At 33.6% G+C, this 26,999-nt stretch overlaps 13 protein-coding genes across 13 annotated transcripts; 7 read left to right on the forward strand and 6 right to left on the reverse strand.

Moving 5' to 3' along the window:
• Positions 1-153: 153 nt before the first annotated feature.
• Positions 154-1,923, reverse strand: NPL4 (nuclear protein localization protein 4; the record flags this gene model as incomplete). Its single annotated transcript, XM_003683591.1, has 1 exon — positions 154-1,923. The coding sequence occupies one exon, from the start codon at positions 1,921-1,923 to the stop codon at positions 154-156; it is 1,770 nt and encodes a 589-aa protein (XP_003683639.1).
• Positions 1,924-2,344: 421 nt separating this feature from the next.
• Positions 2,345-2,911, forward strand: SEC66 (Sec63 complex subunit SEC66; the record flags this gene model as incomplete). The annotated part of the gene is made up of 1 exon (XM_003683592.1): positions 2,345-2,911. One exon carries the CDS (start codon positions 2,345-2,347, stop codon positions 2,909-2,911), a length of 567 nt encoding a protein of 188 aa, XP_003683640.1.
• A 566-nt stretch (positions 2,912-3,477) lies between these two features.
• On the forward strand, positions 3,478-4,464 carry ECM31 (3-methyl-2-oxobutanoate hydroxymethyltransferase; the record flags this gene model as incomplete). The annotated part of the gene is made up of 1 exon (XM_003683593.1): positions 3,478-4,464. The coding sequence occupies one exon, from the start codon at positions 3,478-3,480 to the stop codon at positions 4,462-4,464; it is 987 nt and encodes a 328-aa protein (XP_003683641.1).
• Positions 4,465-4,550: 86 nt separating this feature from the next.
• On the reverse strand, positions 4,551-5,987 carry FMP30 (N-acetylphosphatidylethanolamine-hydrolyzing phospholipase D; the record flags this gene model as incomplete). Its single annotated transcript, XM_003683594.1, has 1 exon — positions 4,551-5,987. The coding sequence occupies one exon, from the start codon at positions 5,985-5,987 to the stop codon at positions 4,551-4,553; it is 1,437 nt and encodes a 478-aa protein (XP_003683642.1).
• A 389-nt stretch (positions 5,988-6,376) lies between these two features.
• ATG21 (Atg21p) lies at positions 6,377-7,774 on the forward strand (the record flags this gene model as incomplete). The annotated part of the gene is made up of 1 exon (XM_003683595.1): positions 6,377-7,774. The coding sequence occupies one exon, from the start codon at positions 6,377-6,379 to the stop codon at positions 7,772-7,774; it is 1,398 nt and encodes a 465-aa protein (XP_003683643.1).
• Positions 7,775-8,201: 427 nt separating this feature from the next.
• MSY1 (tyrosine--tRNA ligase MSY1) lies at positions 8,202-9,578 on the forward strand (the record flags this gene model as incomplete). Its single annotated transcript, XM_003683596.1, has 1 exon — positions 8,202-9,578. One exon carries the CDS (start codon positions 8,202-8,204, stop codon positions 9,576-9,578), a length of 1,377 nt encoding a protein of 458 aa, XP_003683644.1.
• A 293-nt stretch (positions 9,579-9,871) lies between these two features.
• Positions 9,872-10,081, reverse strand: ERI1 (Eri1p; the record flags this gene model as incomplete). Its single annotated transcript, XM_003683597.1, has 1 exon — positions 9,872-10,081. The coding sequence occupies one exon, from the start codon at positions 10,079-10,081 to the stop codon at positions 9,872-9,874; it is 210 nt and encodes a 69-aa protein (XP_003683645.1).
• Positions 10,082-10,451: 370 nt separating this feature from the next.
• PNG1 (peptide-N4-(N-acetyl-beta-glucosaminyl)asparagine amidase) lies at positions 10,452-11,507 on the forward strand (the record flags this gene model as incomplete). Its single annotated transcript, XM_003683598.1, has 1 exon — positions 10,452-11,507. The coding sequence occupies one exon, from the start codon at positions 10,452-10,454 to the stop codon at positions 11,505-11,507; it is 1,056 nt and encodes a 351-aa protein (XP_003683646.1).
• Positions 11,508-11,732: 225 nt separating this feature from the next.
• On the reverse strand, positions 11,733-14,306 carry FZO1 (mitofusin; the record flags this gene model as incomplete). Its single annotated transcript, XM_003683599.1, has 1 exon — positions 11,733-14,306. The coding sequence occupies one exon, from the start codon at positions 14,304-14,306 to the stop codon at positions 11,733-11,735; it is 2,574 nt and encodes an 857-aa protein (XP_003683647.1).
• Positions 14,307-15,246: 940 nt separating this feature from the next.
• On the forward strand, positions 15,247-17,190 carry NOG1 (putative GTPase NOG1; the record flags this gene model as incomplete). The annotated part of the gene is made up of 1 exon (XM_003683600.1): positions 15,247-17,190. The coding sequence occupies one exon, from the start codon at positions 15,247-15,249 to the stop codon at positions 17,188-17,190; it is 1,944 nt and encodes a 647-aa protein (XP_003683648.1).
• Positions 17,191-19,298: 2,108 nt separating this feature from the next.
• GLR1 (glutathione-disulfide reductase GLR1) lies at positions 19,299-20,816 on the forward strand (the record flags this gene model as incomplete). The annotated part of the gene is made up of 1 exon (XM_003683601.1): positions 19,299-20,816. One exon carries the CDS (start codon positions 19,299-19,301, stop codon positions 20,814-20,816), a length of 1,518 nt encoding a protein of 505 aa, XP_003683649.1.
• Positions 20,817-21,246: 430 nt separating this feature from the next.
• On the reverse strand, positions 21,247-22,505 carry TPHA0A01330 (40S ribosomal protein eS6; the record flags this gene model as incomplete). Its single annotated transcript, XM_003683602.1, has 2 exons — positions 21,247-21,951; positions 22,500-22,505. 2 exons carry the CDS (start codon positions 22,503-22,505, stop codon positions 21,247-21,249), a joined length of 711 nt encoding a protein of 236 aa, XP_003683650.1.
• Positions 22,506-23,593: 1,088 nt separating this feature from the next.
• On the reverse strand, positions 23,594-25,507 carry RLM1 (Rlm1p; the record flags this gene model as incomplete). Its single annotated transcript, XM_003683603.1, has 1 exon — positions 23,594-25,507. The coding sequence occupies one exon, from the start codon at positions 25,505-25,507 to the stop codon at positions 23,594-23,596; it is 1,914 nt and encodes a 637-aa protein (XP_003683651.1).
• Between the last annotated feature and the right edge of the window lie 1,492 nt (positions 25,508-26,999).

Here is a 26,999-nt window from a genome sequence, read left to right on the forward strand (position 1 = left end):
GCGGTGTCGCAGTGACTTCTTTTAGAGTGTAGTGTCAAGAGTCGAGTCATGGTGTTTACGACAACACAGCTTGATTGTCATGTGTGTTCTTTTTTGATTATTTATTGGTACGGTGAGCATGTATGTGGGTTTTGATTATAATTATATGTATACTTACATAGATTCTTGCAATATCATTACTAGTGTTTGCCACCCTGGGCTAGAGATGAGTTTCAATATGTTTTCATTGGAGTTGTCATCTTTGTGAATGATAGATTGTAATAATTGAGACCACTCTTCCTTTGACAGAATCTCTAGCGAGTAGATGTATAGTAATAGGTGGAAATTGGATAATTTCTCCTTTAGCATTTGGAAATCATCACCGGTGGCTGCTGTGTAAAGATATTTCTTCATTTCATGATAATCTTGTGAAACACCCATTGCTTGTCTGTTAGCCCATGGGAATCCGGTGTTGGTAGTGAAGATTCCCTTTTTTTCATTGTCTTCTGAATTTTTGAAGAAGCCATGAGTTAAAGTGACCAGTAAATAATCTACTGGGAATGCAGGTTTGGCATTCTCTTTAACAGTTAATCCGTATTCATTAGTCTTCATGTAAAATATTTCCGGTACATATCTTTCCTTAGTGGTTTCGTTGATGTATGCCATCGATGGATGCGTGGAACCGCTTATCATTGTGGCGTCTACCAATGCTTCTGCTTCGGTGGAAACTTGATAACTCGAGATATCGATTTCATTTTGAAGGTTACCGGAGATGACACACGTCACAAACTTAGAAGAGAAATGCCCTTGTTCGCTGAATTTGCAAGCGTTAGGGAATTGTAACTGATGTTTGGATGAATTGATCACTTCCAAAGAAGATAAGAAAAACGAATCTTTATGTCTCTTACAGAAAACAGTCCCGTTGCCGTTGCCTGTATCGGTAAGATCTGTGAATATTAATCCGATTCGTGATAAGCCCATTTCTTTTGATAGTTCATCAATCTCAGCCATCTGTATGCTAACTTGTTCCATGTCCATAGTCAAACCGTCTTGTTCATCATGTTGGGAAGGTTCATAGATGGCCTCAACTACTGCTTTGATCCCCAATGGTGTTACATCATATGGTTCATACTTGCCATACATATAACCAAACCGTTGAGTACCGGTGGTTCTCCAAGAATTGATAAATTCATTAATCAGGTCACTTTTTTGGAACTCGACGTGGTCTACCATTCTGAATTCTTGTTGTTTCAATGTGATTGCAGAGGGTTGGCATTTGGAACAAATACCTCTTGGCCATGGTTCGTGACCATTAGTACACCTCTTGTCAATCTTATAATTTGGTTGAGATAAAGGTGCGATATACGAACTTCCACTAGACTTCTTGTTAGTGGTTTCATCCAGTTGTTTCAAATAAGAATGGAATGACACATGCTTGATACCATGCTCCTTGTGGTATTCTCTATCCCAAGGCGGTAGAGGCGAACAGTACTCGCACATACCTTTATCCCCATGTTTACACAATGACGATTTAGTCCTAGCAATAAACCCACTCTGTCTCTCCAAATTTTCATCCAAGGGCGATTCTTGTACTTTCATAGGTTGGGACATGGTTACCCCAGAAGTGTTGATTGCAACACTGTGCCAAATAGCTTGGCTATTTGGAACACCATCCACCGAAACAGAATTGCCACCCGAGATAACGTCCTTATACTCAATATAAACAATATCGCCATGCTTCAAGCCTAGATCATCAATTGACTTTTCAGCAATATTCGACGCAGGTTCGTTGACACTCTTAGGATCATTCCCTACAGTTATCGATGATAAGTCAATTGTACCAAAATGTTTCTCTGCTAAAGTACTCAACACTTTCCCAAAACTATCCCCACTCTCACAGCTCACTCTTTCCATCCCATTTCTTGATCTGAACCTCAGTAACATTTTACAAAAATTCTGCCACCTCTATTAAAACGAATTCACGTATATGTGTACAACTACAGGACTAATACTCTTGCAACTGCTTCAAACCCTTCTGTTCCAATCAAACTAAAAACATATACACAAGTGGCACATCCTTTAAATAGCCATAATTAAGCTTTCAGTTTTCAGTTCACGGTCTTTATTCATAATACGAAAAGTGAGAAGCAAGCAAATTGGAAAAATTTACCACTGAAACAAGCATTACGAACAATAACGACAGTTGGTAAGGTGCTTGGATGGAGTGAGGTCAGTTATATATTCTGATTGATTGAAAGAGTAAGATATTTTTTGATCTCATCAGTAATTGCTGTTGTAGTTTTAGTCATTGAGTCTCGTTCAGTGGACCGTGAAACAAGTGAATTTGAAGAAAGTTAATTTTGGAATGTCTGAGCCGTACACTTTTCAGAGGATATCGGTGTATACACCATTACTGTATGGTGCTGTTGTGATACTGTCATTGCTTGTGTTTGGTTCGCAATATAGAAAAAGACAGGTCCAAGAGCTGAGCCAATTGAAGTCTATTTTTGATGAGAATGAGGCTAGAGACTTGTACTTCCAGATAAAAGAAAAACAAGAAGAAGAGAAGATTCATGAAAAGGTTATCAAAGCAGCTTTATTGAACAGAGGTGCCGAGGCTGTTAGACGTTCTATCAAGATGAAGGAACTGGGTCCTCAGATCGAACTCTTGTACAAGAACGGTGGCATTGGTGAAGAATATTGGAAACGTTTCCAAAATGAAATAAAACTAATTGACCTGGAATTCAAAGATACTTTGCAGGAAGCCGAAAGATTGCAACCTGGTTGGGTTCAGCTATTCGTCGGTCTGGCAAAGGAAATATGTTTCAATCAGGCGTTATCAAGACGTTACGAGTCCATTGCAAAACGCAGGGAAACATGCATAGAGCAATGGGGTCTCAAAATCGATGATGAAGGCAGATTGATCGAATAGATAGATAATTGAAAATAGATACTTAGATAGGATAGTCTCGCCGTAAGCGAATAAATACACATTACCTTATTTTATAGCTTCACTCACCACACAGACTAGTCGAATTGAATTTTGGATAACTTTTAGAACTGGAAATTGAATTGGTACGGCTGTGAAGAGCGGAGGAAAGTCAGTATACCACTCAATGAACCAGTTCATCGATGCTGGAATGTCGTTGCCATATATGCGGCATCGATGGTGCAAATGCTAAGTGTCCTGTCAACGGTTTTTGGTGGTGACGGGTTTTCACGGCGCTACCAGGTGTGCCCCACCTCACGAAGGGCCCAGTAACATCTCGAGTCTTACGGCGTGTAAGATACAGGCTAGATGCCAACTGATGTTCTCTATCTATAACTTGTTAATGGGTTAACTAGAAGCTTACACTATTACTGAATGCTTGCGAACTTACTAGATGTTTGACACAGTTGCTCGATTCCGTTTAGAGTTTGCTTTGGCGTTGGAAAGTGGGCAACAATCCTGCATATGAGATACCGGGAGCCATATAGATTCGAGCAGAGTAATATTCGATGATTACAATCATAAGATATGTGTGTAAACCCAAACGATTTGGTTCATGGTGTGCTGTAATTAATAGACCTTCTGTTTTAGGGTCGGTTCGTCAGTACTCTGTCCATCCAGTTGAGAAAGCGGTTAGTAAAACGATTCTAGATATTCAGAGGAAGTATACCCTTAAACAGCCCATCACAATGTGCACTGCATATGACTACATATCAGCAAATTGGGTTCAAAAGTCTAATAGTGATATGTTGCTAATTGGTGACTCTATGGCTATGACTACTCTAGGATACGCCAGCACTACCGAACTTCCCTTTGAAGAATTTAAGTACCATGTTAAATCGGTTTGTAGAGCCAATGGTTCATCATTGATTGTTGCAGACTTACCATTTGGGAGCTTTGAAGCTAGCCACGAACAGGCGATTAATAATGCTATTGAAATAATGAAATTGACTAGTAAAGTAACCTCTGTTAAAATTGAGTCAGGTACTTTGAAAAATGATGAATATACAATAGAATTAATAGGAAAATTATGTTCAAGAGGTATTCCAGTTATTGGGCATATAGGTTTGACGCCACAACGCTCCAATACATTGGGTGGTTTTAAAGTTCAAGCCAATAAATCCATTGAGGATATGCAAGATTTGGTCAACACAGCAGTGGCATTAGAAAAAGCAGGTTGTTGGTCTCTTCTTCTTGAATGCATACCTGCGCATCTAGCAGGTCATATCACTAAAACTGTAAATATTCCTACAATTGGCATTGGTGCTGGTAATCAGACAAGTGGCCAGGTACTGGTTGTATCCGATATATTAGGTATGCAAGATGGTCGCGTGCCAAAATTTGTCAACAAGTATACCAATCTAAATGAAACAGCAATTGGAAGCATCTTTAAATATATAAGCGATGTGGAGTCAAAAGTATTCCCAGATGCACAAAAGCATTCTTTTAGTGTTAAAGATCATCTGTGGGAGCAGTTTATCAAAGATAAAATATAATGATGATGAAAGTGCTCATATTATAGAATATTATTTTACCTTTATGATATTTAATTTAATTGATATATATATATATATTAGTAACACTAATCAAATTTAATGGTTTTACCAAGTTCTGGGCAGTAACAGCGTTCAGATTTTCCTTTCCATTGTGCTAGTAATTCAAGCTTTTCCTTGGGTTCTCTAAAATACTCACCACTCAACACAAATGTACCCCAATGAATGCCAAGTACATTTTTTACAGCAAGGTCCTCCATTATACTAAGGACTTCATGAGAATTGATATGACGCGGTCTTTGATGCCATTCTGGACAATATTGTCCACAAGGCAACAGTGCTAGTTTGCATCCTCCTCCAAATTTTAATTTTATTCTTTTGTATAAATCGCTAACATATCCTGTATCCCCAGCGTGGAATAAAATTGGCTGCTTATTATGTGTCATTATAAATGAACACCAAAGAGACTCATTGATGTCTAAAAGTCCTCTCCCTGACCAATGCATAGCTGGAACAGATGATATGTGATAAATTTCCTTATTTTTTTTAAATTCAACGGCTTCCCACCAACATAACTCAATTACATTCTGTACACCATGTTTTTGTAAGAATTTTTTGGCACCTTTCGGTACAATCCATAAAACTTCTGAAGATGTCCACTTTGACATGCTATTAGTATCTAGATGATCAGGATGATTATGTGAAACGATGATGACATCGGGTTGAGGAACTTTATCAATATGAGAAGGTTGCGATGTGATCCTTTTGGGACCATACTTTTCATGGATCAAATAGTCACTAAAAAGTGGATCGGTGATGATTTTGAGGCCATTATAATAGATAAAGTTACATGACTGACCGAGCCATGTGCTATATATTTCAGAAGTGTTGCCGTTTCCTTCTTGATTCAAAATATTTTCCGAAGTAACTACAGAAATATCAGATATGTTATTTTCGGTTGATAAATGATTATGATTAGATGCTGCGGTTTGGGGCAACCAATCGGGCTTGTGGATAGGCATTAATGAATCCATTTCAATTTTACTTTCTGGAATACCACCTCTGTTCCTTTGGAAAACTTCAACTACTCTATTGAAAAAAAATTCATAAACTGTTTGCATTCTATATTCTTCAAAAGGATTCTCATACCTGTTCAATATCTTTAATGGTGAGTATTTAATCAATGTTCCTGCATTAGTCAACTCACCTTCACCTTCTATCGTACTCAATTCCTTAGCTCTCAAGTTAATCTCTTTGGAGGCTCCTGTCACTACGTAAAATGCATATCCAGTATATGGTACTAAAACTGTTAGAAGAACATTCAAAACTCTTCGTCTAGCCAAAGATTTTGTTTTATTTGTATCTGCTTTACTGGCATATCCTCTCGAAGTACTCTTGGACACTATTTGGAATCTCAAACCTGCATTGGGAATGAATAAAGAAGGTTTCTTTGTTGCAAACACATTTGCATTCAATAATAAATTTCTACCACTGAGTACTTTTCGATTCATTACTAGAGTTGGCATATCATCAAGTTAAACATAATCAGACTCGGTAGCCCAATTGGTTTAATCGTTACAGAATCGTTGGTTAGCTACCTACCTAACAACCCTGTTTTTACACATCAATCAAAAATAGTTATTTACAGTAGTATTTCTTTTATTCTGTTGTTACAAGAACTTGTAAGTTTTTGTAAAAATAAGGAACTAACAAAGTATGAATTTGCAAATAATAAATTTAAGTGACCTTTAATTTTATAAAAGACTGATCAATGTATATGATTCATCTGTTGTTATGGAATAGCGAGCAAGGAGTGGAGACTGCTATATTAAATAATTTGTCATTTTAGTGTAAAGAAGAAGAAGAATATAGTAAGTATTTTACTCATTAGCTGCTGAAAAAATATAGGTAAAGAATGAGCTATCGATCTTTAAAATTCAATCAAGACTCTACTTGTTTTACAGCAAGTTCAGACAATACTGATATAATAATTTATAATTGTGATCCTTTTGGCAAGTGCTTTGAATTGCCAAAGAATAATGATATCTTAAAGGGTAATTCAGGTGGGAACTTCGCTGATTATGAACATAACAATAGTCATGATGATGTTAATAATAGTAATGGCATTGGCAGTGACTCTGATGCTGTTAATAATGTTGACAGTAGAAAGAGGAATCATTCTTACAAGGTTGACTCAAGTGAGAATGCTTTGTTGATTGAAATGTTGTTTTCAACCAATTTAATTGCAGTCTCAAGTTCGAATAAAAACAGCATTGAGTCGAAAAAAGTTAAGATTATTAATACCAAGAGGAAATCGATTATCTGTGAGTTATCTTTTCCTAGCTGTGTGATTGACATTATAATGAATAGAAAAAGAATGTGTGTGTTGTTAGAAACTGATCAAATATACATATACGACATATCATGTATGAAACATTTGCAAACTATAGATATAGGTGATAAAAAATTGAAAACTACTGTCATCAGTGAATTGCAGACTGGTAACAATAATGATACAATAACGTCAAAGAAGAAGAGGAAAATTCCAATAAAGATGGCATTAAGTGAAGATGATAGAAGTATCCTTGTGTTCACAACCTTTAACATGACAAATACCTCCATTAATAATAAAAACAATCATATTATGTTAAATGACGTTGTAGCGTATGATGCTTTAAACATTACTCCTATAAATTATCTAAACGCAGTACATAATGGTAACGTTGTAGCACTAACTATCAGTCCAGATGGGAAGATAATTGCTACAGCATCAGAAAAGGGAACAGTTATTAGAATATTTGATGTAGGCATTGAGAAACAGGATGAGCTGATTAATTCGTTGACCTATGAATTCAGAAGAGGTAATAGACAATCTACTATCCACCAGCTTGCATTCAACAACAATGCAACACTCATTGCGTGTGTAGGTGACAGTGATACTATACATATTTTCAAATTAGATTCTAATATGAAACTTTCAACTTTACCAATGAGTAACAGTGATCATGGTGTAAATAATACAAACAACTCTTATATCACAACAGAAGATATAAAAGGATTACGGAAGGATTTAAATGCTAAATCGTTCAAGAACCTAATATCAAAAACAATAAAGAAATCGATACCAAGTCAATCACTGGATCGTTCATTTGCCTATATTAATCTTAAGAATCCCAACAATAAATATGTCATAGGATTCCCGAAAGAGTTTCCTAATGAATTGTATATAGTGGGGGAAAATGGGAATTTTAATGTTTACTCGATTCCTACAGAATCAGGAGAATGTGTTCTGTCAAAGAGAAATAAATATTAGACAGGCATCTTTGAAATCCAGAAAATAGTTAAATTTCACCTGTCATTTACACAGATAACTTTATATAGTATCAATTAAAATACACACAACTGCATATATAAAATTATTTTATTAGAATCGTAACTAAGTAGTCAGCCTTGCTCCTGATCCAACGGTTTCTTATAATACCAATTTCATTTTATTTTAAAGATGGCTTGGATTTGACGTTTGACGCTTATCAACATCAGAAAAGGTTAAGAATCGAACAATTGAACGCTAACAAGAAGCTAAAAGAAACATGTTTTCAAATGGTATTATGGTGATAATAACGATCCAAAGTAGAACTTGAAGTGTAGTAAGCATTGTAGATGTTAATTAGTATTGTTCAAAGTTTGGCTTTGTAATTGATAACAACTCTTTAATTGGGCAAAAAAAGAAGGCAGCTAGAATGTTTTTAAAGAGGATCTTTCAGAAGAGAACATTGAATATATTGGCTAAAGATGGAAATTTAATAAGTGAATTGAGAGCTAGAGGTTTGATTGCAGAAATATCACAACCAGAGACCCAATTGATTGATAGGATTGAAAATAGGGAGAAACTTACCGTTTATTGTGGAGCAGATCCGACAGCTAGATCTCTTCATTTAGGTAATATGGTTCCTTTAATGATTTTATTGAATTTTTATGTAAGAGGACATAATGTTATTACTTTAGTTGGTGGTGCTACAGGTAAAGTTGGGGATCCAAGTGGGAGGAAAACTGAGAGAACAGCTTTAAAAGATGAAGTTAGGCTGGATAATATCACATATATAGGGAATCAATTTTCAAGATTCTTTGATAATGGATTACAATATTGGAAGAATAAGAATATATCAACAGGTTCAACTGCTGGGACTTTCACTAAAGTTAATAATTACGATTGGTGGAAAGATGTTAAAATATTGGATTTTTTAAGTACCTATGGTAAAAGCATTAGGATTCAATCGATGATGTCTCGTGATTCAGTGCAGTCAAGGTTAACATCACCGGAAGGATTAGGTTTCAATGAATTCACATATCAGATCTTACAAGCTTATGACTACCTTCACTTATATCGAACCTTCGGCACAACTATTCAAGTGGGCGGTAACGACCAGTGGGGGAATATTACTGCAGGTATCGATTTAATTTCTAGGATGACTCCAGAATATAAGAAATCACCTGCATTTGCGATAACAGCACCTTTATTAACAACAATGAGTGGTGAAAAATTTGGTAAGAGTGCAGGAAATGCGATATTTCTTGACCCAAGCATCAATTCGGCATATGATATTTATCAATACTTTTATAACACAGCAGATGCAGACGTGAGTAAATTTTTAAAAATCTTTACCTTAATACCATTAGAAGAAATAGAAGAAATTGTATCAAATCATCTCAATAACCCACAACTTCGTGAAGGTCAAAAAATATTAGCCAAAGAGGTCACTGACTTGTTACATGGTATTGGAACTGGGATAGCCTCCCAACGAATTTCTGACATTACGTTTGGTAAAAAAGATGTAATAAAAAGTTATTCAAGTAAAGAGTTAATGTCCATATTTAAGGATGCAAATATTTTACAAGTTGGTAACCCTGGAGAAACATTAAATGACTTAGTGGCAAGGCTCACGGAATCCTCTAAATCAGAAGCAAGAAGGAAGATAAAGCAAGGTAGTATCTATCTTGGTGTTAATAAGGACAAAATTATTGATCCTGAATTCAATAATTTAGATGAGCTTTTAATGGATAATGAACTGTTGATTTTGAGAGTGGGTAAACAAAAATGTTTTGCAATAAAATATTGATTACTGAATTGATATAGATATAACTTTCCAAACAAATGAAAATATTCTTATAGAAAAAATAAACAGAGAACAACCTGGAAATATTAAAGATCTGTTATATTATGTAATCCTGGTTGTTTGGTATGTAAATAGATAAAATGGAACCATGTGTGTATACTATAGGAACTATGACGAAACATCATATTCGAATTGTGATGACACCAATATTTTTATAGATGGAACTATGTACTGTAGAAAGTGAAATAAGTGATTCTTTGAATATCTTTTTTTAACCTGGTAAAAATGCACTGCAATTACCATTCTCTTTTGGCATTACTTAACATTTCAGCTTCACACCATGCAACTAAAGCCCATAACCACAGTATTACTGGCAACAAAAGGACAGCGCTCCAATAATATGATATTGTCTCATTCACTAATGCAAATTTAAAGGAATATAACGCCAATGTCACTATAGAATAGGTCCCGAGTAACACTAAACAACCTAATAACTTTTGATTCATCTACTTTGTAAGTGTATATTCACAAAATTAAAATTTGAAGTTAAGAATTAATTAACGGTGAAAGGTATCTCTAACGTTCAAAAAAAAGGTTAATAGTATTCATATAGTTCATCCCTGCTGGAATGAGTACTTTGATTCCCCAAGTAGACTATCAGCTGTATACTAACTTCAACAATTATGCGTGTCTTTTATATTACATGAACAGCCGTTCAGATTATGGTTTTTCCTTTTTATTATTTAGGGCTTAATTATTAAAAGTAAACGAAGTTAATATTTAAAGGAATAATAAAGATACATAAACTCCTGATTATACCGATTATGAGTTTATTCATGTCAATGGAACAGTTAATTATCGATACCCGATTTAAATATGTCTGTTGAGAACAATATCTATGAAAATGTGGCAGAAATGTTCTTAGTACGTTATAAAGATTGGATCATTCAAAAGGTGAAAGAAACTGGTGAAATATCACGATTCCAAAATTTAGTAGCTCATAATGGGTTCTGTCAGGAATTGGCAAGGCTCGGTAACAGATTAACAAAGGTTTACGATAATCCAGAATGGCATTCGATTGTGTTAGAAACATTAGATATTGACCTTATATATGGGAATGTTGACAAGACATTATCTGAAAACGGAGGGAACGATAAAGAGTATACAGATCTATTAGTAAAAGAATTGTTAAGATACTTCAAACAAGATTTCTTTAAATGGGTGAATCAACCAGATTGTCAAAATTGTGACTCTAGCATTGAGACAAATCAAACTGCAATCGGCATTCAAAGACCTACTGCTGAAGAAGCCCGCTATGAATGTGGAAATGTAGAAGTATATAGATGTAATCATTGTGGGGGGACTACAAGGTTTCCTAGGTATAATAATCCTATTAAACTTTTAGAAACTAGAAAAGGAAGATGTGGTGAATTTTGTAATGTTTTCACATTAATACTGAAATCGTTTGGTTTGGAAGCGAGATACATCTGGAATAAAGAAGATCATGTGTGGTGTGAATTTTACTCCACAAATTTAGATAGATGGGTTCATGTTGATCCTAGCGAACAATCATTTGATCAGCCATATATTTACTCTATTAATTGGAATAAAAAAATGAGTTATTGCATAGCATTCAATAAAGATGGTGTAACGGATGTCTCAAGAAGGTACATTATTAAAAATGCATTAGAAAGAAAGGAATGCAACGAAGGAAATTTGTCATTTTTCTGTGATTTTTATACTAAATCTTTAAGGAAATCTTTAACAAATGATGAGATATATAGCTTGGAGATGAGAGACGAAAGAGAGAGATTGCAATTCCTTAAACCTGAAACTGTAACAGATGATACAAAGACTACTAAGACAGAGCAAGTTGGCAGAATTAGTGGATCCACAGAATGGAAGAAAAGCAGAGGTGAAGGTGGTAACTAGGACACCAATTTGGCCGGATTTTATCACATACCAGTATATTCGATTTTTTTAATTATTTGCATACACTAAATATAATTTTTAAATAACTAGGAAAGATTATAAATTCCTTGAATATTGACTATGCTGCATATTATATAATATATTAAGTTTGAATTTGCTTTTTATTTACATGTATGTTTCTATTTTTTGCTAATAAGGTATATTTTCTTTCTAGGATACGAGCAATCAGTCAATATCGAGGCTAAGTGAATTCACGCTGGATATTTGAGCAGTTGTTTCTTCTAGAAGATGGTTAAAGAATTTTATGGATGTTCTAGTGTCATTAAGTCGTGAAGTTAACTTGCTCTTCACTTCTATTTGTTTGTTAATTAGTAACTCGCACGACTTAACGATTTCTCTAACAGGGAATTTGAGAACTTGTTGGATTTCTTTTGAAATTCTTTCGGCGTTTAAACTAACATAATCATGATTTTGTATTTGCTCCCTATATTTAACTAACAGATTTTTAGGTAATGCTCGATGCAAATCATGAATTAGATATGTTGTCCCCAAAAACAAACAACTTGCAGTAAACGGAATGATCATGCTTTTAAAGCTGTTCCATGAAAAAAATTGTAACCCATTTAATACAACACTTCCAATAACTTTAACACTACCAACAGAATACACTGCTAGAGCTGGAAGACCAGAAGTCAATAATAAAGATGGTTGTAGCCAGTATTGGCCCAATGTATAAGAATTCAATCCAAAGAATGAAACTAGTGAGTTAGCATTGTTGGTCGTCGAAGTCTGCGATTCTTCATCGAGTATCCTGCTACCCTTATTTCTCCATCCACAAGCTAAATAGAAAAGGAATCCATTCCAAGATGGATCAATCAAATAACTCAGTGATAAAGGCACTGATATTTTTTTTAAACTATCGTGATGTTTTTTCTTGAACATCAAATCGCTTTGGAATACCCTATCTACGACAAATGTTTCGCCTAATTCATTGACACCTAATTCATTAATGGTATCTACTGCATTCTGAGTTTTGAACTTCGCAAAGGATTCACTTTCAATAATACTATTTCTAATACTAGTGGCGATGTGCTTATCTGTGTAAAAGATGTAGTCGTGTATTCTTGATAGCCCTTTATATATTGGAAATGATTCAATTGGTATATTTAAAGAATCCCTAATTGATTGTTTAGTCTTTTCAACAACTTCACCAACTGTGGAATCTACTATTTTATCGATTTTGGTTGTTAAAATAGAATACCTATTGGAAGTTTCTTTCAAATGTGGCTGTAAATCGTTTAATTCTTTTTCTATTTTTTTATCCTCTTCAGTATTGACCTTGTTGTTGTAGATAGATATTTGCTTGATGTCTGTCAAAAGTTTTATCAAGTACGTTTTTGCTGGTAATAATTTTGATAGTGATCTTTTCTTCAAAACAAAATTTCTTAATGCATTTTCCAAATGTTGAAAATTTGGATCATCATTATCTTGATCAGAATCATTATTGTCATCATCATTAGTATCTTCATTATCATTCTCTGTTAGGTTATTACTATCCTCGTCAGATCCTTCAATAAAATGTACGAATTCGTTTGCTTGTTTATAAGTTTCTGGTGAAAGCTCTTCTATTTGTTTAAGAATTAGTTGTTTACAACGTTCCTTATTTCTAATCCTATCAAATTTTTTAATAACAAAAAACATTAATTTTTTTTCCTTTGATGCTAATTGTATAAATTCCCTTGCTGAAAGTGTCAATTGATTTTCTGCATTGACTACAAATACAACCAAGTCAATTTCTTCTTGACGAGCTAAAACTTCAGCTGTCTGTATGGAGTCTATGTTCAACCCTGGAGAATCAATTAATGATATATTTACAATTCCATTCTTCAACAAACTCTTTTCTGTATTTTCTTTATTAGTTTTATCCTTGATGTATATTTTGAGTAATGCATATTTTTCATTTTCTGTTACTACTTTTGGTAAGTCCCCGATGTTAACGATTTCATAAGTTGATAAATCTGCTATATTATATTGAGCATTAGCTTCTTTTACATTACTTGCTAATTCCGTAGTGATTGCGTGAACTTCTTCTGAATAATTATTTAGCGATGAATCAAAGATTTCACAGAAAACGAATGTACATGGCAATTGATCTTCAGGTAATAAATTGCTTCTTTTAAGCAACTTGTTACAAAAATTTGTTTTACCTGTATTTACATCCCCTGTAATGAAAACCTTTGAATTGACATCATTGATCCTTATCTTTAACGAAATCAAATGATTAATTGATGAATCAATTTGTAACAAAAAAAGCTTTGAAGTAGCCTCTTTATCAAGATTCAAGTTATTGTCATTATTTTGATTGTAATTACCTTCTATTTTCAATTGTAATTTCAAAATAGTTAAAGTAGCATCATCATCGTTATCTGGATTGATGGGTAGATGTATTGGTCTCGCTATATTTTCTGTCCTCAGACTTGTTAGCAATGTATCAGTAATCACGATAGCCTTCTCTAATGCTTTTCTATTATTTTTGTAGTTCCATTGACTCAATTGTGAAGAAATCAAATCAACGTCTTTCCTTAATTCTTTTTTGTTAACCTTTGTTGTATTCTTGGAAGTATTGTTACCTATAAAATCATCATAAAAACTGTCATAATTGTCATCAACCACATTATTATTCTCTGAATCCAATAATTCACCATTGCAATACGTTAAAATACTAGAGTCATTATATTTATCATCTTTCTTATCCTTATTCTGATTATCTACACTATGTTCGTTTTCTGAGTCTGACATCTTCCAATAGATAATTAAACCATTAAGATAGCAACTGGGACGGATAGCCTACTAGTACCTATCCATTCTATTATCTTAATGACAAAACAGTTATGCATACAAAGTCAGTTTTAAAATATTTATACAAATATGTATTTATATTTATTTATGTTTATTGGTATTGGCGGGTTTTCAAAATTTACGGGTACGCGCTTAATCATGATCCTATAAATTACAATAACCCTTACAGAGATGCAATCAAATCAACCATTAAATAGCTATCAACAGACATTGTAGTTTCTCTCCATCTACAATACCAAAGTTATTTTAAACAATCATTAGCTTACTAAACGTGTAGTATTCAAAAATAACCATACATCTTAATTAAGCCCCATTATCACTCCCATTCTGCACTATGCTATGCCATACAATGGCTTCTAATATCATGAACTTTAAGTGTGTTATATTTAATGCGCTCGTTATAAATGACTAGAAAATTTTTTATGGAAAATTTAGCGATGAGCTTTAACTATGGCAGCTTTGAAAAATTAATAAAAATTTTTTAAAAGCTCATCTCATCTCATCTCATCTCATCTTAACTTAATTATTCTACAATTTAGAAGTAGAAAGACTTTGATGTTAATAGATTTATATATATCAAAACTAAGAGTGCTTGATATAAAGGTGGATCTTGAGTTCTTGGATTTGGTTTCGCTATTCTCTTATTATATTATTTTTTGATTGTAGGACAAAGTCTGTATGGATATATTCATATATTGATTTATATATAAATATCACATATCTATCTATCTTTAGGAAATTTGTTGACTAGAAATTTTAGTTCGAGGTTGTTTTTTAATACTAATTAAGTTATAATCGAAAGTAAAAAAGACATTTGAAAGATATATTTCATCTATAGAGATACAAGTTAAACAATAAACAGAAATAAGTAAAATAAAAAATGCAACTATCCTGGAAGAATATCCCAACTGTTGCTCCTGCCAACGATTTGTTGGATATCGTGTTGAATAGAACACAAAGAAAGACTCCGACTGTCATTAGACCTGGTTTCAATATTACTAGAATCAGAGCTTTTTATATGCGTAAAGTGAAATTCACTTCTGAAGGTTTTATTGAAAAATTCGATGATATTATTAAAGGTTTCCCAAACATCAATGATGTTCATCCATTCCACAGAGATTTAATGGATACCTTATATGAAAAGAATCATTATAAGATTTCTTTAGCTGCTATATCAAAAGCTAAAACTTTAATTGAACAAGTATCTCGTGATTACATTAGATTGTTGAAATTTGGTCAATCTTTATTTCAATGTAAACAATTGAAAAGAGCTGCTTTAGGTAGAATGGCTACCATCGTTAAGAAATTAAAGGATGCATTATCTTATTTGGAACAAGTTAGACAACATTTAGGTAGATTGCCATCTATTGATCCAAACACTAGAACTCTGTTGATCTGTGGTTATCCAAATGTTGGTAAGTCATCTTTCTTAAGATGTATTACAAAAGCTGATGTTGAAGTTCAACCATATGCTTTCACCACCAAGTCATTATATGTTGGTCATTTTGATTATAAATATCTACGTTTCCAAGCCATTGATACTCCAGGTATTTTGGATAGACCAACTGAAGAAATGAACAATATTGAAATGCAATCCATTTATGCTATTGCTCATTTACGTTCGTGTGTTCTATATTTTATGGATCTTTCTGAACAGTGTGGTTTCACAGTTGAAGCTCAAGTCAAATTATTCCATTCTATTAAACCATTATTTGCTAACAAATCAGTGATGGTTGTTATTAACAAAACCGATATCATTGGTCCACAAGATCTAGATGAAGAGCGTGCTGCATTATTACAAACCGTCAAGGATGTTCAAGGTGTTGAAATCATGACAACTTCTTGTCAAATGGAAGAAAACGTTATGGAAGTTAGAAACAAAGCATGTGAAAAGCTATTGGCTGCCAGAATTGAAACTAAGTTAAAATCACAATCAAGAGTTAACAACGTCTTAAACAAAATCCATGTTTCTAAACCACAAAGCAGAGATGACGTTGACAGATCACCATTTATTCCTGAAACATTCAAATCTCTGAAGAAATACGATCCAGAAGATCCAGAAAGACACATTTTGGCTAGAGATATTGAAGGTGAAAATGGTGGTGCTGGTGTCTTCAACATCAATTTGAAGGATAAATACTTATTAGAAGATGAAGAATGGAAAAATGATGTCATGCCAGAAATCATGGACGGTAAGAATGTTTACGATTTCTTAGACCCAGAGATCGCTGCCAAGTTACAAGCGTTAGAAGAAGAAGAAGAAAGATTAGAACAAGAAGGTCTATACAACTCTGATGACGACGAAGTATTTGACGGTTACACTGGTGATGAAGTTGATGAAATCAGAGAAAAAGCCCAATGGATCAGAGACAAGCAAAAGATGATGATTGCCGAAGCCAGAAATAGAAAGTCATTGAAGAACAAAGCCATTATGCCACGTTCCAAACTTACCAAATCTTTTGGCCAAATGGAAACTCATATGGCTAAATTAGGACACGATATGTCTGCTCTATATGATAGACAATCAGTTGCCGCATATGCTAATAGATATAGAGAAAGTGGTGCTGATGTCGTATTCGGTGCTGGTGATGCTATCGAAGGAAGCAAATCTGCCAACGGTGGTACATTGAACCAATCCGACAGATTGCTAGACGGTGTTGCAGATGGTTCGATGAGATCCAAGGCCGAGAGAATGGCTAAACTACAAAGAAGAGAAAGAAATAGAAACGCTAGAGCTGGTGAAGCCGACAGACATGCAACTGCTTCATTACCAAAACATCTGTTCAGTGGTAAACGTGGTAATGGTAAAACTGATTTCCGTTAATCAAAAATATATCAATTATGTATATTTTATTTTTCATATTTTATAGGTTTTGTATATTAGATAATAATCATAAAGTACATTTGTGAAACAGGCCACACGACACTGCATATGTGCATGTGCATACCTATAAACATAAGGTGAATGAAATTACATGAATGAAACACATATATTAATATGTTAATCTTGCAGAGAAGCGCAATATAATGTAAGATGGATACACATACAATCTATCAATCAGTTCATATACATGTATCATAACAGAGAACATACGAACTGTATATCTTGCTGTGTATGTGTGTGTGCGCTCGTTTACATTTGCAAGTGGACGGAACACACACAAGATATGAAATAAAATGGCTCAGCAGCGGACATATTGTTGTAGACATAAAAGCTTTGAAGAAATTCCATAAACAAGGACGAGGACCAAGCTCAGTGAGGGGAGGTTTATATCCTGACCAATATTCCGGTTCATTCAAAGTGCGAACTATTTATTTAACTGCATTGCCATTACCATTGCCACCACAAAGAAATGAAGAAACAACTATTGCTTCCCAGGGGGCAGAGTACACTTGCAACGAACAACAATGCATTTTACTAATTACTATAAAGGGTTTTCTTGCCAGTAAATAGAACCACCACAGAGAGTTGACTCTCAGTATGAAAAATGCTCATCGTCAAAGTCAATTAACAATGACTGAGAGAGACAGCCATTACTCGATAAGAAAGGCCATACTAGTGGAGATGATATATGTGTAGTGTGTGCAGTAGTGTATGTAGTAGTCTGTGTGTGTCTGAACTTACGAACAGAAGAGTGAAGAGACAACAGATACTTACGCATACTAGCAATGAACTTGTGGTACCATCAAGTAAAGGAGAAACACAAGTGCAAAAGAACGTAATTGCCTATTGTTGTTGTATTTCTTTCTGTGTATTTCTGATTATTTTTAATTATAAGAAGGTGAAGACAAAGTGAAATGCACACACACAACGCATACACATGTACATAAAGAAGTGTTATTACGCACCGGTTGTCCTCACATATGGAACACCTGCAAATAGTCCACGCAGTAGCCCGGCAAGGTACGACTACCATCTCTTCAAACATTGCATATATCATATATACATGCATATTCTTGCATCTTACCGGCAGAGAAACAAGACATTCGTTAATAGGAAACGGAGGTGTACAACAATTCAGCTTGTCGGACAATACTAACAGCAAGACAATACCACCTATCATAACTAGCAATAGGCAAGATTTTAGGAACTTTTGATTAGGTTTTACTACATTTCAAATTTTTAAATTCGATATAACTGAAAAATAGGTTTGTCTTCTGTTGTTGCAGATGTTTCAGTCAATTTTTCAACATCAAAAATAACTCTCGAACGTTGTTTCTAATTACATGATTGAAACTAATTAATTACCTCTAAATTGTCCTCATCTTTTGTATTTTCTTTTTTTGTATTTATGCTGTTTACCATTAAATATGAAGATTGTGTTATTTCTATTTCGAATCCATTTATACTTTTGAAGGTTAGCCCGCATATAGGTTACTTATTTCAAGGTTTGTCTCTTGTAAATGATATACTTTTGATTTTAGTTAAGTCAAGTTAAAAAATGGTTAAGTGCTTTTCGTTATTGTACATTTCCTATATTCTTAGTTTGTATTTCTAGAACAAAATCGCAACAGAGTGTACCACAGTTTGGGTTATGTTTTCTTATCCATTTTTCTATTTTATGTTTGTGATCAATTAAGATGGTTAACAGTCACTTAGTAGTTGATGTAGTGGCACTGGATTTCAATTGAATTTTATTATTTTATCCTTGATAAATTAGTGTTCTGGATACATTGGTTCTTTTTTTTATTTTATTTTCAAGTTCTTGTCAATTCAATAGCAATACGATAATTAAAATCGCATTAAGTCCCCTGCGTTACTCTTTTGTTTTCCAGTTAATTATTATTAATTCCAAATTTATTTCAATTGATATATAAAGGATTAATATTTTTCAATCCATTGATGTGAACCTTGAACCTTTTGTAAATTGTTTTGTAGTTTTAACAATTGACCTTTTAAAATATTTACATTTTCCCTTTCTATTCTAAGTTATGAACATAATCAAATCAACTAGCAATATATTCAGGTTAAATTTAAAAAATCTAATAAATTCTAGTAAATTAAAACTATACAATACTCAATTAAATTACATACATAAAATGTCTGCTGCTCAAGAATACGATTACCTTGTCATCGGTGGTGGTTCCGGTGGTGTTGCTTCTGCCAGAAGAGCTGCTAGTTACGGTGCTAAAGTTTTACTTATTGAAGGTAAGAAATTAGGTGGTACTTGTGTTAATGTTGGTTGTGTGCCAAAGAAAATTATGTGGTATGCTTCTGACTTAGCCGGTAGAATACAACAGGCTCATGATTTAAAGCTATTTGAAGACTTACCATTAGACAGAGAACATTTAACTTTCAACTGGGAAGGTTATAAGGCTAAGAGAGATGCCACTATTAAGAGATTAAATGGTATCTATGCTTCTAACTGTGAAAGGGAAAATGTCGACGTTGTTTTCGGTTGGGCTTCTTTCAACAAAGATGGTGATGTTGAAGTTAAGAAAGCAGATGGTTCCGTTCAAGTTTACAAAGCTAAGAAAGTTTTAATTGCCACTGGTGGTAAGCCAGTCATGCCAGAAAATATTCCAGGTTTCGAACATGGTATTACCTCTGATGGTTTCTTTGAATTGGAGAAACAACCAAAGAAGGTTGTTTTAGTTGGTGCTGGTTACATCGGTGTTGAATTGGCTGGTGTTTTCCATGGTTTAGGCTCTGAAACTCATTTAGTGATTAGAGGTGAAACTTTCTTAAGAAAATTCGATGAAATGATTCAAAAGAAAGTCACTGACCATTACGTGGAATCAGGTATTAATGTTCACAAGAAAAGTGTTGTCAGTAAAGTAGTCAAGGACGAAGCCACTGGTAAGCTAACTGTCACCTTAAATGACAGCACTGAATTAAAGGATGTTGACACTTTAGTCTGGTCTGTCGGCCGTAGAACTTACTTGGGTCTAGGTTTAGAAAATATCAAGATAGAATTGAACGCTAGAGAGCAAATTGTTGTTGATGAATACCAAAACACCAACGTTCCAAATGTTTTCTCCTTAGGTGATGTTGTTGGTAACGTCGAATTAACTCCAGTTGCTATTGCTGCCGGTAGAAAATTAGCTAACAGATTATTCGGTCCAGTAAAATTCAAGAACGATAAATTAGATTACAGCAATGTTCCAAGTGTCGTCTTCTCTCATCCAGTCGCTGGTACTTGTGGTATGACCGAAGCTGATGCTGTTGCCAAATATGGTGAAAATAACATCAAGGTATACAAGACCGAATTCACTGACATGTACAACGCTTTATTGGATGATCCAATTAAGAAACAACCAACTGGTTACAAATTAGTTTGTGCCGGTCCAGAAGAAAAGGTTGTCGGTCTACATATCGTTGGTCCAAGCTCCTCTGAAATCTTACAAGGTTTCGGTGTTGCCATCAAGATGGGTGCCACCAAGGCTGACTTTGACAACTGTGTTGCCATTCACCCAACCTCTGCTGAAGAAATTGTTACTTTACGTTAAATTTGTAATATGTGATAAAATTAACGAGCTCAGAAACGAAATAAAATGAATTTTATTCAGACTTGTTACCAATCCATTCATGTATAACTATATATTGACTATATATTTATATGTTAAAAAAATTTATAATACTAATGATAAATATGATAATTAATATATTTTTAACAATTTTTGTCTTTGAATAAAATATTCAATGTTACGTTATCACCTTTTCTAGTTATCACCTTTTCTAGTTATCACCTTTTCTAGTTAGCATAAAATTAGCTATATCTAACTATCACTTATTGGGTACAAATTATAAAATAAAACCTCCGAATCTAAATGATAATAAATTTTAAAATTGTTTTAAAAGATACAATATTATAAATGAAGTATACAATTAATTATGTTTTAAAGGAACCTAAATTTAGCATTGAGATATACTAGTAATTTAAGCCTTTAAAGAAGAAGCTCTTCTCTTTCTTGTTTCAGCCTTTTCAGCTTTTCTTTCAGCTAATCTCTTAGCTAATAATTGAGCGTATTCGGCAGCAGCTTCTCTTTGAGCTTGAGCATTTCTGATCTTCAAGGACTTTTGGTGTCTCTTTCTTTGTAATCTTTGTGGAGTGACTAATCTTTGGATCTTTGGAGCCTTGGTGTAAGTCTTTTCACCCTTGGTAACTTCTCTTCTAATGACGAAGTCACGGACATCATCTTCCTTGGTTAAACCGAAGAATTTTCTGATGTTGTTAGCTCTCTTTGGACCTAATCTCTTTGGAACAGTAGCGTCAGTAACACCTTCTAATTCTTGTTCACCCTTCTTGGTGATGACTAAAGATAAGACAGCTAAATCTGGACCAACAATAGCACCTCTGACAGACTTTCTCTTTCTTTCACCAGTTCTTCTTGGTCTGTAACAAGAAACACCCTTAGTTAATAATAACTTAACTCTGGTTGGTAATAAGACACCTTGTTTCATTGGGAAACCTTGTTTGTCGTTACCACCGGAGATCTTGAAGGTGTAACCCTTGAATTCGTCACCAACGGATTCACCGTCAACTTCTTGACCAATTCTCTTGTCGTAGAAGACACGGATACGGTGTTCGTCATCGATTTCGACGGTCTTTTGAGTACCGTTAACTGGGTAAGCAATGTTCAACTAATATAAGAGAAACATTAAAATTATTCGATTACATAAAAACAAATAATTTTAATATAATAAAACTGTTAGTAAATTAATTCGCTAATTAGAGAAAGTTGATATTTGAACTTTGAATAACTGTGAAATAGAATGTAGACTTTATCAAACGTTGTGAAGAAAAAAATAATGAAACCTAAATTCATATTACATTACTGATAAGATTGTTCCATGACGTTTGGTGATTTATTCCTCTTAATGACCTATAATAAAAGCAACGGTTGATTTTAATCAATTAGTTAATCGATATTTCGTATTGGTATTCCTTCGTCTATTAATATATTTTCTAGATTGTTGAATCTGATTTATTCTGCTATATCAAAAATACGTTCACATTTTAAACTATAATCTTTATTGCAATAGTTACATATCTATGGATTATTGGGTACTGCTCATAATATCTATTCAGGAATCGACCTCTGTCTCAAAGTATCACTATTTTTCATTGTATCATCACATTTATATGTTCATTATCGTTTTAAAATGAATGGTTTAGCTCTAAAACATACCTTCATGATGGCTCACTTGTCTTTAGTATGGGTTCTTGGAACTGAATTTTGACCAAGTAACGTTTATATACTGTAATTTTTTTATATATATTCAAATATACAAGTTAATTTAGTATATGTGAGGTCAAATTAATTATCATAATTTTGTTAATTTGTTCCAAAATTTTCCAATCTTCTCTGTAACTATTTAGAAGAGAAGTGAATTTTGCAGGATTTGTGTAAGCAAAAGTTGTTAATTCGAGATGATGTTACAAGTCACTAATATCAACAGAGGCCTACTCACACTCAATTCATATTACTAGCATCCATGTACTATACAATGAAGTTAGCGGTATTCTCACCTAGATCAGTAGCACACTATTCAGTATTCTTACCATCTTAGAATGAATTTTGTTCAATGAGTATGTCGGGAAAGGGAGCCTTCCAGCATGTGAGCAGTTGAAGTTCACCCTAGAAGGAGAAAAGTCTCTGTCTAAACTAAAAATGCTAGACGGAGCATCAGTGTAAATTGCTAAACGGCTTCCTATAAAACAATAAATTAACAATTGAAGGAAAACGTATTTTGCGTGTATCACGTGAATCTGCTAACGGAATTTTCTTGGAAAATAATTTATGAAAAATGTTTTATAAAATATAATTTTTGAAAAAATGTTGTAAAAATAAAATGTTTTAATAATGTACGGATGTTTGATTTTGCAGTCATATATTGTCTCGTTTTTTTTGATGGCTTTTTAACAACAGTTATATATGATTATGTTGATACGAAAATAAGACCATTACCACTTTTTATATTACGTTATGATATATAAGATAGGTTGATTTTTCTTAATTAAAGAATGATGATATATAGTTATGTAGATATATATGAAGTTAGGATAAGTAAAGAAGTATTATGTTATAGTGATAAATATCATCATGTTCCGTATACAAACAATTAATCTTAACGAATTAGTGTATATTTTCTTAATTAACTATTTAAGATCAGTTAAATAAATAAATGCAAACTTTGATAATATTTTTTGATGACCTTATCCATTGTTCTTGGATAAAATGATAAATGCTAAAAGGATGGTCGTAATTTAAAACTGTTAAATTTAGTTTTGATTTTCATTGTTCTGTGGTCCATTTATATTGTTAGAAATTAGGGATGAATTTAGATCATCTTCGGACCTTTGTTGAGCAGATAATTTATTAATGTTATTCATTATTTTAGTATCATCGTTGCTAGCTTCGTTCGAAAAATTAAAATATTTCCCTGTAGCAGATGGAGGTAATTTGGAAGTTATATAAGGGGTTAGACCGCTATTTTCTGGGAATGCTGAAGCAGGTATCTCACTCGACATGTTTGTAGCGTTGGAATTGATTTGTTCATTATGAGGAAGTGTATTGTTATCAATAGGGGCAGCGGTGGCTGGTGAGTATTCCTGTTTTATATTCCAATCACGAAACATTGGCGACGATGTGCTTGGAGATGCAAAGATTAAATCATGAGCAAATTTGGAGGGGAGAGAGCCAGTCAATGGACCATTGTTCACAATATTTGGTGAATCTGCTATAACTGGAGAATTTAATTTCATCTGACCATTGGGCTGATGTTTTCCCGCTTGTACTTGCTGCTGTATTTGCTTCTGAAAGTATTGAGTATATGTATTTTGTGATGCATTCGATGGATTCTTATTATTCACATTGAAACTTTGTAAAGGAGTTGCAACATATGGTTGGGCAGAAGGAAATGAGGAGAATACGGAATGTAACCCAAAATTTGCAGTCATAGGAGATTTATAACCTACCTTTTGCATATCATTTTTATCGAACATTAGTGATCCATTAGAGAGAATGTTTTGGTTTCCTTGAGTTGGTGTTTGACCAGCTGATTTGTTTCTTGTGTCCTCATCTGTCGTTTTGTATGACTTTGCTTGCGAGTGTGATGCCGTTACACTGGAATTGGATGAGGTAGAAGAGAGGGGTCGCCCATTATTATTTGCTGTTAGGGGAGTAGATACTCTTACATTTGAATTAACCAATAAGGTATTTCCGGTGGCTGTGTTATTAGTTGTATTATCATTTGGAATATGAACTCTAAGAATTGGTCTTCTTGTTGGCAAGTTATTATCCGTATTAGGCACATAATTTAGTCTTGAATTGCTTATATTTGGTTTACTGAGTAATGGTAAATTAGGCAAAGCTGGTGCACTTGAAAATCTATCAATATTAGATGAAGGCATGACCCTAATATTGTCATTCTCAGTTCCAAGATTTAAAGATAAGCTTGTCCGAGAATTTGAAATATCTTTCAGTATATTATTTTGAGGATTTGTTGTTTGATGGTATAAACTTTGGAATTTATGTGACATAGATTTGACTTTATCCCTTTTGGCTCTTTTCTTCTCTTCATTGTCTGTATCCACCGTTAAACTCCTTTTATATCGATGAACTTGTTCATTTTCATTTTCCTGATACATCACAGTATCATTATTTGCAGGATCTTCAAATTCACTTTTGATGACTCTGACTTCTTCTTCCTCTTCATCATCATCCTCGTCAAAATATTCCTCGCTACTATTCTCGGATTTAGTTTCTGATTTTGTATTGTTACTATGCCCAGTGTTATCACTTTCGTTGACTGATTCAACTTTGACCTTAGATTTCCTTGTGTAAGGTTTCCTAGATTTTTTATTTGAAATGCTACTTTCGTTTTTCCTAATAGCTTCATAAACATTGTTTTTTCTATATTCCCCATCATAGTCGAGTGGAGTTTTAACTGAATGATTTAAAGTTTCATTTGATTTATTTTCTTTATAGAAGGTTAGAAAATCATCAATATCATTCATCGATTTAAATTCATAAAGGGTCTTATTTGTCCCTAGAATAATCAATGAAACATCGACTTGACATAGAACACTCAACTCATAAGCTTTTTTCAGCAACCCGGCTTTCCTCTTAATAAATGTAACCGATCTATTTCTATCCTGCACTATTGGCTGGATGTCGATCTTACGTCTTCCCATGTCTTACTATTATTTATATAGTGTACTAATTCACAAATCAAACTATCTAAAAGAAAAACTGTTGATCTATGTTCTTGAAATCTATAGAAGCCAAACCTAAAATATGTTCAAATGTCGGTATTGCTGCTTGTTTTGATGCATCCAGATTATTTAAAGATACTTGCTTTTCAAAAATTCAAAGTGTTCAGTTTGGTGTAATTTGGTAACTGTATTAATTTTATGATCCCAACCTTTAATTCTATCAAAACTGAAAGCACTTTCTCATATAACTGCACCCAAACCTTTAACTTTAGTTATGTCTGTAACTATCAGGACCTGTACTAAAGTTTTTAGCTCTACTTAAACCTTTTCCATTGATATTAAATATTACATTCGTTATAATGATATATTATTTAAATAGAAAAATGTTTCTATTTTTAAAATCAATTTTTTGACGTCTTCTCGATTTTTCAGTTTTTTCTGATTTAAATTTTTCAAAAGTTTAAATTGAAGCCACCAGGAATCGATGAGATAAACAAGACACCATTCATTATTGAATAACCCATCTAATCAAGTGTTTATGAGATACAGAGGTTAACCTAATACCATGGGAAAACTCATATTTTTACAGTACACATATATATATATTGCTATGTTATGGATAAGTGAAAGATCCAATAGTACCTTCGAAAATACAACTGGATTCAATTGGTTTGCATTAGATGTGATGTGATGTTGCTCTAAATATCAATCCCATTTGAATCAATGATGTTATTATGTCACTTACATTATATTTCTAAATATGCAACTCTATATATAACTTTTAGAATTAAGAACCGATCAACTGGCATATATACATGCCGCTCATATATTAATTACATTATACATACGCACTTGCATGACAGATTGATGACATAAGGTATGTAAGAAAGTGAGATATTAGTGTCCAAAAGATACCTTACACAATACATGAGATTGGATGCAAGAACGCACACGAGTCTTAAATACATATGAAAGACACAAACCTTATGCTATGTGCACGTGATATAATTGCTGCTGACTACTCGACAGTAAAAGAATTACGTTTCTAACGGATATGTATTATTGTAATGAAATTGTTGGGAAAGTTAACCACACCGGTTGCATTTATATAGTCCAAGCTATATATAATAGTTTTGACTACTGTTATGAACTCGATGACTCCCAATAAGAGGAAAAACAGACAAAGCTTAAACTGCAAAGCCAATTGCCGTAACCAACACCAAGAAACCAAGAATCACCACACTACAAGCGATAAACTTCAAATACCATCTGAAGGACTCTAGTAAAATTCAATTGGATATACAGAACTCACAGGTACATACTGCAAACCTACCCACCATACATAACTATTCTCGTATGTGCTGTTGGGCTTTTCTTCTACTTCACTAATTCCGTTATTCTAAATATACCTGCATATATATGTGCACATACACCTGTATTTGTCCATTACAATTGTTAAGCTAAACACATC

Source organism: Tetrapisispora phaffii, chromosome 1, assembly GCF_000236905.1.
Source record: "Tetrapisispora phaffii CBS 4417 chromosome 1, complete genome".
Lineage (NCBI taxonomy): Eukaryota > Fungi > Ascomycota > Saccharomycetes > Saccharomycetales > Saccharomycetaceae > Tetrapisispora > Tetrapisispora phaffii.